Source organism: Aphelocoma coerulescens, assembly GCF_041296385.1.
Source record: "Aphelocoma coerulescens isolate FSJ_1873_10779 chromosome Z unlocalized genomic scaffold, UR_Acoe_1.0 ChrZ, whole genome shotgun sequence".
Taxonomy (NCBI): domain Eukaryota; kingdom Metazoa; phylum Chordata; class Aves; order Passeriformes; family Corvidae; genus Aphelocoma; species Aphelocoma coerulescens.
Window position 1 is genome coordinate 44575656 of NW_027184085.1, and position 14878 is coordinate 44590533.

The 14878-nt window shown below is 40.5% G+C and overlaps 1 protein-coding gene across 7 annotated transcripts in view; it reads left to right on the forward strand.

Moving 5' to 3' along the window:
- The window catches only part of NRG1 (neuregulin 1), a 183112-nt gene that overhangs the window by 145695 nt on the left and 22539 nt on the right, over nucleotides 1-14878 (forward strand). For 4 of the 7 annotated variants that reach the window (XM_069001467.1, XM_069001472.1, XM_069001470.1 and 1 more), the window contains 2 exons: nucleotides 7625-7754; nucleotides 14462-14520. In XM_069001467.1, coding sequence (XP_068857568.1) covers nucleotides 7625-7754; nucleotides 14462-14520 — 189 coding nt within the window. Of the gene's footprint in view, nucleotides 1-7624; nucleotides 7755-13740; nucleotides 13809-14461; nucleotides 14556-14878 lie in introns of those variants that run through there. The other 3 variants (XM_069001471.1, XM_069001469.1, XM_069001473.1) reach the window with 2 other exon arrangements.

Here is a 14878-nt window from a genome sequence, read left to right on the forward strand (position 1 = left end):
ACTGATTTGCGGAAGTATAATTGGTTACTTGGAATTAATAAGAAAAATCCTTCAGAGGAAAAGAGGAACAAGAATAGATTTTGACTGACTATGTTATAATGGAATGAAATTATTTCAGTACTCAATGTGATAAGGAAATAGTTATGTCAGTATCACTACATACCCATTAGGGCAAACTTGATGGTACCAGATGGAATCTGTAATACAATCCTCTATCAAAGTAACTTTCTATCACAGTAAGACAGCACTGCTACCAGAGCTGAATCTAACTGCAGCTAATCAGACCTAGATTTCCTATCACTGTTTATTTTAGTAATTGAATGTTGGTTACAGCACAAGTGAGCTAAATGATCAACCCTCAGAGAAAGGATCATATGTGGACTGAAATAGAGAAAAAAAAACAGATTTTGCATCCTGAGGCAGGGAAAGCAGTGTTAGTACAGCTGTACTTGCTGTCTGATTTCTCAGGGAGCTTGCTGCCATACAAAATCTGTGGTTGGATTTGGGTAGGTGGCAGGGCCTCAAGATAGTGTTCAGATTCCCTCTGGACATTTTCTTGAAGGACAGCAGTCTGTCTTCATAATCTTCGTAGTCTTTGTGTGTTTGTTCTTTCAATTCTGTCAAAGTTCTTTTTCCCCCCTTTTTAAGTGAAAAGTCATCTTGAGTTAAAACCACCTCGTATGGTGGTTTGCTCTATACAGAAATGATGCTGTTTGGATTAGGGTGCTCCCCACTCTGCCTTGCAGAATAGGGATGTTTGGAATTTGAGAAAAGAGCCCAAGTTCTCGTCTTCACTGTCTTGAGTCCAGTCCTCCTGCCAGCAGTTTGATTTCCATGTAGATCCCATCAGTCACCTCTCCAGGCTGCAGTGAAGCTGCAGATGATTGCAACAGCACCTTTCTCATTGATTAGACAGGGTCGTGACAATGGGAAAGCATGACCTGCTCAGTGATTTGGTGCAGTTGGTTTTCCTGAGATTGGAATCTGTGCCTTGGCACTCAGCAGAAGATGGCTTCTCACCTGTCCAACAGCTGTTTTCTCTTCTGAATGCAATGGCTCCCTTGGGATCAGGACTAACAGGGCAGGAACTGGACTATCCAGGCAGCTCTTGCTTTGTGAAGCTTCACCTCCACCCTAAGTGTCCTTTTCAGTTTTGACAGCCTCCTCTGCATCTGCCTTGGTGGACAGCAGCCTGAAGAGACCTTTCAGAGCTCTGTGGAAGATACAGGAGTAAGACACACATGATGAAGCACCCCCTAACAGATGTATCATGTGTTGTTTAGCATGGGCTCAGCCCATTACAAACTTCCAGCCCAGTGAGTTTTGTACCTTACCTTGCTGCACAGCAAGCATGGAGAAGAGGCCTTGTGGCCTCCAAAACAAGATGAGCCAGGAATCCTTTCCAACAGTTTATTTGGCCACTCAGGTTTTTCTGCATGATGGGATGTTCTCCAGTACAGCAAAGGACTCCACACTGGAGAACATTCATTGTATCATGACATTTGTGTTCAGCTCCTTGTCTGCTGTCTACTTTAATCTAAGGTCTCTACATTTTCAGACCCTCCCACCCATTCCTGGCATTTGCAAAGTTGTCTCTCAACAGTAAAAGCACTTCCTTGTCTGGCTGTCAGTTTAGCATTCCTGAGCTTAGACCTGTTTTTCCTGCACTGGTTCAATTTATGCATATTTCCTCTGCACCTCCTTTCTCTTCTTTTCCTTCTGTCCCTTCCTACCACACACACATTTTTCCTCTTGGGATGCTCTGGTCTGTCACTGCCTTGTGTTTTGCCATTCATGTCTCCCTTCACCAGGTGGGGAATGTTTTCTAAAGGGTCTTAGAGACCTTTTGCTTATCACACCGCCGTCAAGTGAAAGCTGACATTTTTCATGGCAGTGAAAAAGTATGCCTTGTCTCAAAGCCCAGTTTCAACCAGGTCTTTTCATTCACTAGCATTTTTCCACAGCCTGTGTTTTCCACCCTTGTTCGGAAAACTTTTGCAAGCAGTAACTGCATTTCCTCACTAACAACCTGTGAACTTTGTGTGTCTGTGCCCACCCTTTCTACCATCTCAAAGTTAAATGACACAAACAAAAATTCTTCTTGATCAGCAGTGTTTAGCATGTGTCACCTCTTGACCCTCTGTGGTGAGCCAGATGCTGTGCAGGTCTCGCAGTCGTGCGCCTGCCAACTGGGTCAGTCTGTTGGCCTATCGGGGAGGAAGTGATCGGGTGGTGCAGCAAGCTGAAGCGTCTGTGCTTTGTTTTTCTTCTTTTTTTTTTTTTCTTTTTTTTTTTACTTTGCTTTGCTAAGGCTGGATTTGTGGAAGGAAGCCACTGCTGAGTCCGTGTCATGGGGGAAGAGAGACATGCCACCTTGGTTCAGCAAAAGTTTATGTGCTCTCAATCTTTCCTGAAGTTTCTATCTTGCAGACCTGGCAATTTCCTGTTTCCTTCTTGCTGGCCCTGATCTTCCTAGAGATAGTGCCAAAGTGAGAAAGCACTGTCTTAGGGCCAGAGAACAATTCCACTAACTTGTAAGCACTCAATTCCAGCTGCTGGCTGAACAGATCCTCCTCTCCTGTGGAGGTCCCAGGAATCTGTTACACTGCATGTTATTTGCGGAGAGAGAGGCTGAAAAAAATTTTAACTGGACTGAGCAGCCAGTTTTGGGTATTAAATCACAAAAACCATGTGAAAAATTCTGAGCAGCCCTGTGAAATAGACTGTAAATGCCTCATATAGAGACTTGGTTGTTTTGGAGGTTTTTTTCTCTGGTGTTTATTCGTTGGTGTTGGTAGTTTTTTCAAAGCTTTGGCATGTTCATAGCTACATGAATCCAATTGCAGGTCTAGAACAATTAAGTATGAGGGACTGTATAAAATGCATCTTTTTACACACCTGGTAAAATGGAAATTTTTGTCTCTTCAGAAAGGGGTTAATTTTTGATTGCTCTCAGGTTTTGGCTTCTGTTGTTCTTGAAAGTACACATACAGTTTCTGCTGCCCACAGTTACACTGGAACCAGCAACTTTCCTCATTCAGTGCAGTACAGAAATGCCAAGGTTTTCTGTACTGTAAGACCTTTGCAAGTTGGATTCATCAGGGAAGTCAGAGTGAGTTGAAGAGGCTCAATACTCAGTGGGAAGAAAATGTAGGTGGTTTCATGGAGATACAGAGGAATTAAATGCTACAGCCAAGGTTACACAGGAAATCAACCTACCCTATAGATCAGGGCTGTGCACATCAGCAAGTCAAGAGGGAACTGGACTGTGCTTTCAAAGAAGTGGATGAACTACAAGTGTTGGAATGTGAGTTAGTAAAGCTGGCTTTCAACTGGGAGCAGAAATTATATCACCCCAAAGCTTGCTTGTGTGCACTCTCTCATCACCTCCTTCTCTCCCTCAGTCCATCCTTCACCCCATGCAGGTCCCTTTCTCTCCATTGGCATGAGCCACAGGTTCACAAAAGGAAAGGTGTCCATCTGCAGTCCCATAAGGTGGCATATTTACCTCCAGTAAGTGGCCTTGCCATGAGAATGGCAAACCTTCCATTGTGCTGCAGCTGCCACTGTGTCTCCATCGAGTCATAAGCATTTCACTAGCCACCTTGCACGACTTTGAGTGTGTCCTCTGATTTTACACCAGCTTTGCAGAAACTCAATTCAAAGAGGCATGGATACTATTCTGTTTAGGTTGCAAAGCTCTTCCCTCTTAGTCTGAATTAAGTCTGAGATCCTTAGGACTCCTCTCAGTGGACTGTCATCTGTGCAGGGTCTGAGAGTCCTGGTGCTGTAGCCACTAAACATCAGAGGGTTTTTTGGAAAGGAAGAGACAGAAAGAGAATGCATTTTTCGGTTTCAGACCAGGAAAAAAGGGTCAGAGATTCTCCAGGTAAGAACAGAATTACATGAAGTTTTGTCTGCTTGACGTGAAATGAACCTGAGGTAGTTTCACAGCAGTAATTCACCTTTTAGAGAACTGTTTTTGTATAATGGAATAGCTTCTGTTTTTCTTCTTGTTAATGTCTTTAGTCAATTCCCATAGATGGGAGCCGATCTCATTGTTTTTTAGTGCCATGTGAATATTTGCATTACTAGTAGTGACCTTGTTCACACTGCCTGCAGTTGCTTTTTAAAATATGGTGTTTCTGCCTTCAAGGAAGGGAGAGGGGAAGGTAGGCTACGCAGTGTTTTCAGATATTCTCTCATGTGTGATATCTTCAAATTGTGATTTACCTGTAATGTGTGTAACTAGTCCTTGTGGTAAGCTAAGTGTTTGGTATAGGACTCTAGAACAAAACAGCTTTTCTCTCTTGTGCGTGTCTAGCGAAGAAAACATTATGTAAAAAAAAGGCGATACAAATTTTGACTAGGTGGAGAAGTAACAATGTACAGATACATGTTCTACAGCTGTGTGCTTTACCTCATCACTGCTGGTCATTCCCATTAAACATCTTCCAAGACCACGTCTGCTAGAGATGTATGGAAAGGCCATATTTTGGGGCTAGTTATGGACTGTATGAAATGGACTCTGATGAACACCTGCTCCCAAACACCATATTTCTTCCATTATGTGGCTTTAAGTGAAACCCAAAACCATAGTTAGTGTTTCTTGTATTTAATTGGCAAAGTAGGCTTACAGTGCATACACTGAATGCTGGCCATAAGCCATAAAAACTATGCATACTTTGCAAAGAAAAATTAACATCAGAACTAACTCCCTGGAGACTTTTTTCCTCCCCTTAACCCATTACAAAGCTCAGGCAGACAGGGACTATGATGCCAGCAGATCAGTAATGCAGAGAAAATTCTTGTGCAAGATTTATACAACAGTTTTGAACATGTGATGCTCAAAACAAGGGTAAAGATACTCATCACAAATATGTGTGAAGCCTTTGCCTCATAAGATTTCTCTGAGAGCTGCAGATTATTCCCATCTCTAGTAGTCAGTTCAGAGCAATTGCTTCTGTCCAAATCTCACTTACACCAGCTGGGAAATGACTGTTAACTTTGAAACTCCACGGTGTTCTGGTTTTGATTGAGCTTCTGCTTAAAGAAAAATCAAGTAAGCGAGATTATGGAAACAATTACAGATAGCTACAAGTCCACTTGTTACTGTATCTACCTTCATTTTTCAATTTAAAACATTACATTAGCCAGCAGAGTAGCGAAGTGGTGGAGTTCTGTTTTCAAAAGCGTTGCAGACAATATTGGTTTTTTTCCCTCCCAAATTAATGCAGCAGCTTTCTGAGCTCGAAGACATCCTCAGAGTATTTGGCTCACAGCTTGAAGTGTGTCCTTTAACTTTATTAAAGAGTGCATAGGTTATCAGCAGTGAAAAGCTTAATATTGAGTTTGCCTGTTGAGACTCACAAAAGCTTGAACGCATGCATTACTACGCAGACGGAATTTGTTCACCCACATTTGTTACATCCTAGGACTTGGTATGACATAGCCTGTCATGTCAGACATCTCCTTTAGGATAATAATCCAGGCTCCTTTCAAACCAGCAGAGAAGGAAAGGCTCTTCTACAAGACAAATCTCCCCATCCTAAGGGAGGAGAGATCCTCAAGGATGGTGGTCAAGCCTCTGACATCAAACATAGAGGAGCCTTCACTGCTGAGCGGATGGCAGTCTGTAGGCCAGCCTTTTGTCAACATTGGGTGCAAAGTCCTGTTTGAACTGGTGCTAGCTGAAAGAGTGTCAGACTACTCTTAAAACATGACCCCTTTTCCTGCCCCTAGACAAGACTTAAATTTATCCTGGTCTGAGAGGTTATAAATCATGCTTTGAGGGGCCAGGAGAAAGGAATGTGTTAAGAGGAATCTGTAGTCCATGTTTGCATTTCATTAACACTTAGAGGCCCCAGTCAAGATCAGGATCTGTGGAGATGTAACACGATGGCTAGATGCAAGTGAGAAGCAGGAGGGAGTTTCAATTTTGGAAGAGGTCACAAGAGGGTTTTTCCTGGCCTGTTAGAGGAGACCATCCATACAAGCAAGGCAGCATGCAAGAAAGAGAAAGAAGCCAAGGTGGTGCACTTTCCCAAGTGCTGAGTGCTAAAAATGCATTTACCTGGAAGATAATGGGAAATGCATAAAAATTAAATGTGACAGGGACTATATCATACTACAGTTCAAAATGTGTAAGTGGTATTTGTTCATAGTCAATCTGCTAAAACCATGTTTTCTTCAGATTCGGTGTGTCCAGGAAATGGTAGAATGTCACACATTGCCTATTATAAGCATGTCCCTTGGGTGCCTTTGTGATAGAAAAGGCTTCAAATATCAGACAAATTTACTGTAGATGTTTGCAGCTTTCTAGTCAACTCCAGTGAAATCAATCAATAGGTAATAGCATTGTTTCACCTCAGGGTACAAACTGTCTTTCAGAAACAAAAATATTGGGATTTTTTGATCACAATAACAAAATTACTAACTTCTGTGCGTCTGGAGATAAACAAATATCATGCAAGAATTTCCACCACTCTTTACAGTTTGCAGATGATCACTTCAGTTACTTTTAGCCATTTAAAGTCTTTGGGCATATTGTCAAGACTTTAAGCTTCACCTGTAGTCAGTGTGGACAGTCACCACCAAAGGGGCTTATCCCACTCATTGGGGGCATAAGTTGAGTTGCTTTCTGTGAGCAGTGAAAAGCATATCCTTGACAGAAATTGCCTTGGCAAGTCCTAAGGCTGTGATTATTTATCCTTCCCAGGCAGCCTCCCTAAAGGTTGCTAACTAAACAGTGCTCCTCCCTTCTCTAGGTATTCCTTAAATGCAGCAAACACTGTTGTCAGGCTGATACTTCCATTTTATAGGAATTTAGACACCTAATGGTGTCTAGCAGCATTGGTGGCCCCAAACCTTATGCTCATCTCATGCAGATGAGCCCAGCTGCAGGAGGTGCTAGGCTGGCCTCTGGATCAAAGATTCCCGTGGATACAATGATGGCAATTGTACATGCACAGGAAGGAACAAAACCTCCAACCTCCCCATTCTCTTCCTCCTACATCGTCAAACCAGGGTAGCCACACCTCTCGTTTATGAGCAAGGAAAGAGACACTCAGCATTCGGCCATTCACCCTCTCCTCGGGGAGAAGGAAGTCGCTGTACTGAGGTCTTGAATAAGCACAGAGCCTCTGGTTATGCTTCACTGAAAAATACCTGTTTGAAGGCAATACCAGAAGGAAATATCATCCAGGACCTTATTTTATTGGACACTATGTCAGCAATCTGTAATGACTCTCACACCCCAAAATCACTTGAATGCAATCAATGCAATGTAAGTTACTGCACAAAAATTACACGTTTTTAATGAAACATATATGAATCTTGCAAAAAATTTAAGGTCACTTGACGGACAGGGCTAGGAAAACCCTCACTTCCTCCCAGGCCAAGTGTGGGGTTGTGTATCTCTGAGGTATGTATTTAAACTCCACTCTCTGTGGCAATCAACAAAATACAGGGTCAAGTAATTAGTGCTTGTGGTAGCAGCAGATAGAGAGCTCAAAGGACTTGCCAGATCCTCCCTAGCCTTACTTCTTCCCTCACATACAAGTATACTTACCAGTCAGAAAGAAAAACAGCCTCTGATCTGTATTTTCATTCTTATCTTTTCCAGCCACTTCCACATCTACAACTGGGACAAGTCATCTCACAAAATGTGACATAAAGCAGAAAGCCTTCTGTGTAAATGGAGGAGAGTGTTACATGGTTAAAGACCTCCCAAACCCCCCAAGATACCTCTGCAGGTAAGAAATCCTATTTGCTTCTTTCGTTGGAGACATCAGGTTTCACAAATGTTTTTTTTTTTAAAGGAGCACCTGAAAATACCTTCTTCTGAACTTGCATTTCTTCATTTTTTAACCCTGTGGACATGGAAAGAATGCTGACAATGACCTCTGTGTTCTACAGAGGCATATGAGGCATAGCAGAGGCTAACTGGGAAATATTTCTGTGTGATAGTGGCACAGTATCTTCCACTGGTGTTTATATGGCACAAAGTAACACAACTTCAGCCTTACATTAGAAATAATGAAACTGTAAACTACATATTCTGCATTTAGAAAAGAAAAGGAAAGGCAAAAAAAAAAAGGGTGTGGAAAATTGCATTGAGTATTACATTTTGTACAGGAGAAACTGTTATTTTAATTGTCTTGTGTGGTAACCAAGCAGTTTCTGGTGAGACAAGATTCACAGCTGTTGTTGCATTTAATTGCATAAAAAAAACAATGAATGTCATGGTCATGGTGGAGGGTACTTTTTTGTGTGCGGATCTTGATTCATGAAGTCATATGAGTTTAGTTTAGGGAGGTGCTTGTGCACCTTTTTCAGGTCCTGGCTGTGCTGTATTGGACTGCTGCAATAGTCCCTTGCATCAGAGAACATCCATGAAGAGCCACAGCACTGAAATTTACCTCCTGTGTGGGAGCATGTCATGTAGCATTTACCCCTGAAGATTAACTAGTCATAGGGACTGCTTCTCACTAGCTTGAGAGGAAACTCAGCATTTAAACCTTGGGAAACATCCTTGGTACTTAAGAGGGCTGAGTGAAAAGGGTGCATTTTTGTGTGGATATTGCTGTTTTTCAGACAAAGAGATGGTGGTCAGTGAAGACCATCGTCTGCTGTTAACTGCATAATTTTTAAAGTCTACTAGGACTAAAAATGGAAAAACACTAATTGTAGAGATAACTTTGGTAATGTGTGTTAGGTGAAGGTCTGTGATGCTTTTATTGAGGCCAGGAAGAAATTGACTGCTTGTCTTTGGTTTTTTGGGTTTTGTTGTTTTTTGGGGTTTTTTTTAAGGAAAATGAACAAACAAAAGCCATCAAAAAGCCCCACCAAACCTCACAGTGTTCTGTTTACCTGTAAGTTTTCTCTTTTTTTGTAGAAAGATGTTACCTGCACATCATGGGATTTGTTTTGCTTTGGATTTTCATGGATTGCTGTGCTGCTGAAAGCAATGAATATTCCATTGACTTCTAGGATCATTTTTAGCTAAAGTGAATATGGAAAAGTTATATATGCTGTGGGTTGGATTCTTTTTTGAGAAAGAGAAAGAAAGATTTGTGTTAAATTTACATGGTTGTTGTAAGCCAGCATTCAAGATGAGCAGTTTGCTATGACTCTCCAGAGCACGTACAAGAGCTTATGTGTTTCAACTTCCTATCCAATCCCATTCAGAAAACTCCAGTGAATGGTAGAGCTGAGCATAGAGCTGACTTGCTAATCATTAATATTGTCTTGGTAGTAAGAGGTATCCCATCTTCATTGGTAGGGGGACTTCTTTATTTTAGTTCAGACATCTGTGTATGTTCTTTGATGATGTTACAGACTGGATATTTTTTTAATAAAAAATCTTGGAGACATTTGAATAAAGTGGGGGCTGTTTTTCCCTATTGTAGACAAGAAATAATCTTTAATTCTGGGGCTGGATTTCAAGGAGAAGGCAATTCCCAGATTTGGCAGATGTGCCTCTGCCTGGGTGGTCCACGACCTATTTGGAAAAAGAATCAGAGCTGTAAAGTTAGACAGGGTGAATCTCATTTACAATGAGGCAGTGGAGAAGGATTCTTACCCTGGGAACAGTCAGGGCCATCACTATTTTGCAGGGGCATTTGCTATGCCCTCTAACGCTTGCCAGAACCAAAATTTTATGTTGTGTAGTAAAACTGGATGCAATACAGCTACATAAGAAATAGAAGTGAGTACTTGAAAGTGGGTGTATTGGGAAATTGAAGTGACAAAATACAGTTTTACTTCTTTAAAAATAAAGATGTCCACTTTTTATTCTGCCATTCCAGTTAATTAAAATAGGTATTTAAGCACTACACATTGTCTTCATTGTTCTAAGAAAATAAATCTACTCCCAGAACATGCTTCTGGAAACAGAATGCCTGAAATATGGTACTTGCTCTTCATATTTCTGCCTCAGTAGCAAGTTCACATTTTTCCATATGGTCCATCTGTTGAGAGCAAAAACAAAATTTCTAAATCATAAGCCATCTCATTCTAAATTGGTTTTATCCCTAACCAAAAAAACATGACTCAGATTCAAAACAACCATGGAAATTTCCAAGTAATATCTCGGGTTTTGTAAATCCCCTATTCTGTTTAAAAAGAAAAAAAATCCTAAATTCATCTTCGGTTAAAATCTGGCTATGTATTTTTAAAAAATGTATATTATAAAATATATAGTAATCATCTGGACAGGATCAGATCTTGCTCTTATGGCTACTGATGTGAACTTCAAGAAAATACTCTGCTTTCAAGAGGTAACCATGTGAAATGCTCGAGAAGTGTATGAAGACTTAGTAAAGCATTGTACAGCTACATCTATGGTAGCATATATGTTCCCCACATGTATTTTAATTAAGGCCCAAGACCAAGCAAAACAAAGTCTCAAAATAGAACAGATGAAATACAAAGCTTTGAGACTACTTAAATAAACTAGTGTATAAAATTTTCAGAAGCTTCATAGGAACATGAGTCACATTTTGAAAACTTCATAGACTTAGGAAGCCTGGATGTTACTGGCTTCCTATGAGACTGAGATTCCTAAGTCATTCTGTTCAGTTGGAAATGTGTCCCCAAGTTCATTGAAGACAAAAAGTTTTCAATAAATGCAAAATTAATACCAAAAATCCTAGCATTTCCTTCTTACTTGAAAAAATCTATATGAATATGATATCTGTTACACTTTTAGAGTGTTCTTTTGAAGTATCATACCATGAAGGACTTGATAGTCTGACTAATTGATTTCTGACTTGCAGACACATCTCTTCTAGTGGTTTTGTTGTTACTGAAGAATGAAATTTATGTCTGGATTTCATTGGATGAAAATAATGCTATTGTCTTAACAGAAATGTGCTGCTGCTTTTCTTAACAGCAAAAGAGTGAATTATGTACTTTTTAATGATATAGCCATTTTCTATGTCTGTCTTCATGTAAAGGCCTTTGTAGAGTAGAAATGGGCAGAAGTTTCTTCCAACCAGCAATTATGAAAGCAGCAGTTCCAGAGGTATTCATTCAAGAGACAGGATAGAAATACTAGTTCTGACTTAGGCAATGAACTGCACTACTGAGTACTGTACTTCCCATGGAAATAAAAACATTCTGTCCCACAATGCATTTGTTTGTAAGCAGTGAATGAAATGGAAATATGAGTTCCTGAACCATCCAGCCATTCCTCTCCTGTTGAAAAACAGTTTAATGTGTTCAGTGTCCACTGCTTGTTTGCAACTGCTGTGTGTAGAGGGAAAAAAAGAAATTCTTCTATTACATATGGTTCAGTATTTTGGTTTTACCCAGTTAATACAATAAATAAATGGTCCAGGTAGCCTTTTTTAAGGCAGAAAGGAAATTTTAAGGCTCTCACAGCACAAACATACACATTTTGCTCTAGGTTGTTTGACCTCAGCTTTTGCTACTGTCAAAAAGGAAAATGGCACATGGATAATGATCTAGAAAAGAAAGTTACAACAAAAAATAATGTCTGAAAACTTTGAGTAGGACGAGGTGTTTGGGAAAGGACACCATCTCAAGCTGATTGTAAAAGTACAGTCTACAGGAAACAACCTTCCAAATTGCACTGGAAACGGTGCTGCAGTGCACATCTGAGCAATAAAATGCCTTTAGCATTCACACATCATCATAAGCAGAGAGGCTCATCTCAGCTTTCCTCTCAGCTGGCCTGCCCTGGGCCCATTCTCAAGGGCAGGTGCTGCAGCCCATTTGCTGGCAATGGCTTCAGAACAAGTATAAACACACCTGAACTGTTTTCGGCGCCATCTCGGCAGGGCTGATCCTGCTTGGTCTGGAAGTGATTTCAGCATTATCTATACCAGTGCTCAAGTTGTTTTCATCACCTCCACAGCTGCACCAACATCTGAAAACAAGCACAGACAAAGCAAGCAACCACCAGCAGTCAGTGGCAGGAGGAAAACATGAGGCTTCAATCGTGTTCCTTGGGAATTTGTAGAGTTGAGCCTGATGAGCAAGATGTAAAGATCCCTGTGAACTGAAAGCAAGCATGCACAGATGCCAACTTTCCAGGGACAGCTATGTAACAAGATCACAATAGCGCAAAATATTTTCACTCTTGATTCAGTAACACACATCAAAATTTGCCTTCTATAAGATATTCAAAAAGTCTCCTGTCATGCCCAGCAATAGCATCTTCTAATGACAGAGTTACCCCTTGTTGAATTTTTCTCAGCTGAATTTATCTGTGGAAACTGGGATCTCTCCACACTGGGTGCTTGTCAAAAGATGTGACCTTGGCTCTGAAGAAATGGAACTCCCTTCCTTAATAAACAAATATATCATTATAGCAAATCAGCTCCAAAGAATCATCTGCAGATCTTCAAAATATACCTTTATTACACAAATATCATTCCTGCATGGTTCATTTAAACAAGATGATAGTGTTTATCCCTGATACTGATCCTCAGCCAAAGGGATCTTCTGAAAGTCTCACTTGTGCAAGGGCAGCATCCCTGTTTTTTAGGGCTAGAGGCAATTGTGAGAAAGCAGAATTTAAAATATTGGGACAGCTTTCAGCACACATGAAACTCAGATGGATAGAAGAGGAGGTGGAGGATTCTTCTGACCAACATGCATTTGCAAATAAGAAAGCTTTTTAGCACCTGACAAGTAAATTATGAAGAAATTTGAAAAAGAGGCTAGCACCATATCATCAGCAGGAGAAAAAGAGTGGGAGATTCTTGCACCATGGCAAACTCCTCACAAAGACAGGCAATAGAAGTGAGATGTGTTGAAGGAAGCAGGTATCAGGTAATTTCAGGTTACATGCTGAGCAAGAGTGGAGAGAAGAAGGAGGAAGAGCAAAGATTGAAATCTACAGATACTTGGTGTGGTGGACAGTCATTCACACTTAATTCTGAAGCACAAGAAGCCTGCATTGCTATAGTGATATTTTGGGAGCCTGAGCCCTGCCCCAGAATGGAGAATGAAGGTGAAGGAAGAATTGATAGGCAGCAGCAGCAAAGATGGGCAAATCATAGTAGAGAAATCCCTTCTCTATGATCAAGGGGAAAGCTGCACTGAAGTTTTCTGCAGAAGAGCTGATGAACTAACAGACAGACAACTCTGGGGCTGCAAATCTTGAGAGCACTTCTGCCTTCTCATTTTACTTATTGCCTGGACTGACTTTTTATCTTTTTGTGAGCCATGTTGAATATACTTCCCCTTGGGTTTGACTTTGTCTTTCACTTTTTGGATTTTTTGTGGCTTTTCTGGGATTGCTGTATTAACTATTCCTCCTCAAAGCAAACTACCAGAAGGCACAACATGCCATCACAGAAACAGGGAAATCATGGTATTTTCATAGATTTTATGTGACTAATGAAAGCAACAATGTAAATTGTTGTTATGCATTGCACTGCAAATTTTAAAAAAGAACTCAATCTGGTCCTTTCATGAGGTGGAGTAAGCAATGAGCTGGTACACATTTTGCTAGCCATGATTCTCCTTTCTTTTTCAAAACAGACAAGCAAAAAGACTTTTTTTTTCTCTGATGGATTTTTGCTGTAAATTTTTGCAAAGTTTTAACTTCTGGAAAGGTTATACTTTCTTTCCTCTCTTCTGATCATTTTTCACTAACGCCTAACCAGGAGGTCACTTAATGCACTCGCACTCCATAGACCAGCAGATGTAAGTCTGTTAGTGCAGTGGTTTTGGTGTACTATTGCTTATCACGTTTTTGCCCTTTAGGTGCCAACCTGGATTCACTGGAGCAAGATGTACTGAAACTCTGCCCATGAAAATCCAAATCCAAGAAAGTATGTTAAAATAATCTGAACTTTGCTTTCTTCCCCAACTACAGCAACAAAATCAATAGTACTTGGTGTTTTCACAGTTCAGCTGGAACCGGCCTCTTTACTCACTAATTTATGACCTGATTTTCTGAAGTACAATCTGTACACCATGGCATTATTGACCTCCAAAATATTTCTTGTTTGTGTGATTTTTGATCTTTCCATTCATTCACAGATGCATTTGTTTTGCACACACTGGCAGTTTTTCTGTTTGGGAGACTGCTGCAAAGTGCAACCCTAAAAGATCAAACTCATGGAGATGAGTATGTACAGATCTTGTGTCCTTGCTGCCTTGTGGAAAGAGCATCCTAAAACCAATTTGGGTCTCTGGAATGGTGAATTTCTGTCTGAGATCTTGAAACACACTTTGATCTGGATTGGTTTGGTTTTGGCTGGTTTTGCAGGGGGGATTTCTTTACATTTGCACAGAGCAAATGACTTGCTCTCAACATCCTGAGCTATTTTGACACGCTAAACCGAGATTCAGTTTCTGAAAGTGAACTCACCAAGTCATATCAGTTCACACTGAAGGAGCTTCTTTCTTAGCATATATTCACCTCTTCTCTTTTCTCTGTTTTTTTCTCTACCATTTTTTTTTTGTTTGTTTTTCCTCTCAGGTGCCCAAATGAATTTACTGGTGATCGCTGCCAAAACTACGTAATGGCCAGCTTCTACAGTACGTCCACTACTTTTCTGTCTGTGCCGCAGTAGAAGCATGCTCAGTCGGTGCTGCTTTCTTGTCGCTGCATCTTTCCTCCAGTTTTATTTTTTTTTTAACCTGTAACTAGAGTTGTTGCCTAAGGCCTAATATTGATTTTCTCTGCCTGTTGCATGAAAATTATAACAAAAAGCAATTGCAAATTATAATAAAAAGCAATCCTGGGGTTGTTTGGCATTGAGGGTATGGGGAAATGCAAGACTTAGGAATGCTGTGAAATTAACGTTGAATGTGTGATATGGACTCCCTGCTGACATCAAGCAGAAAAAGTACAAAAATGGCATTTTGAAAGTCTCTCATTTTATTTGCCACAAAA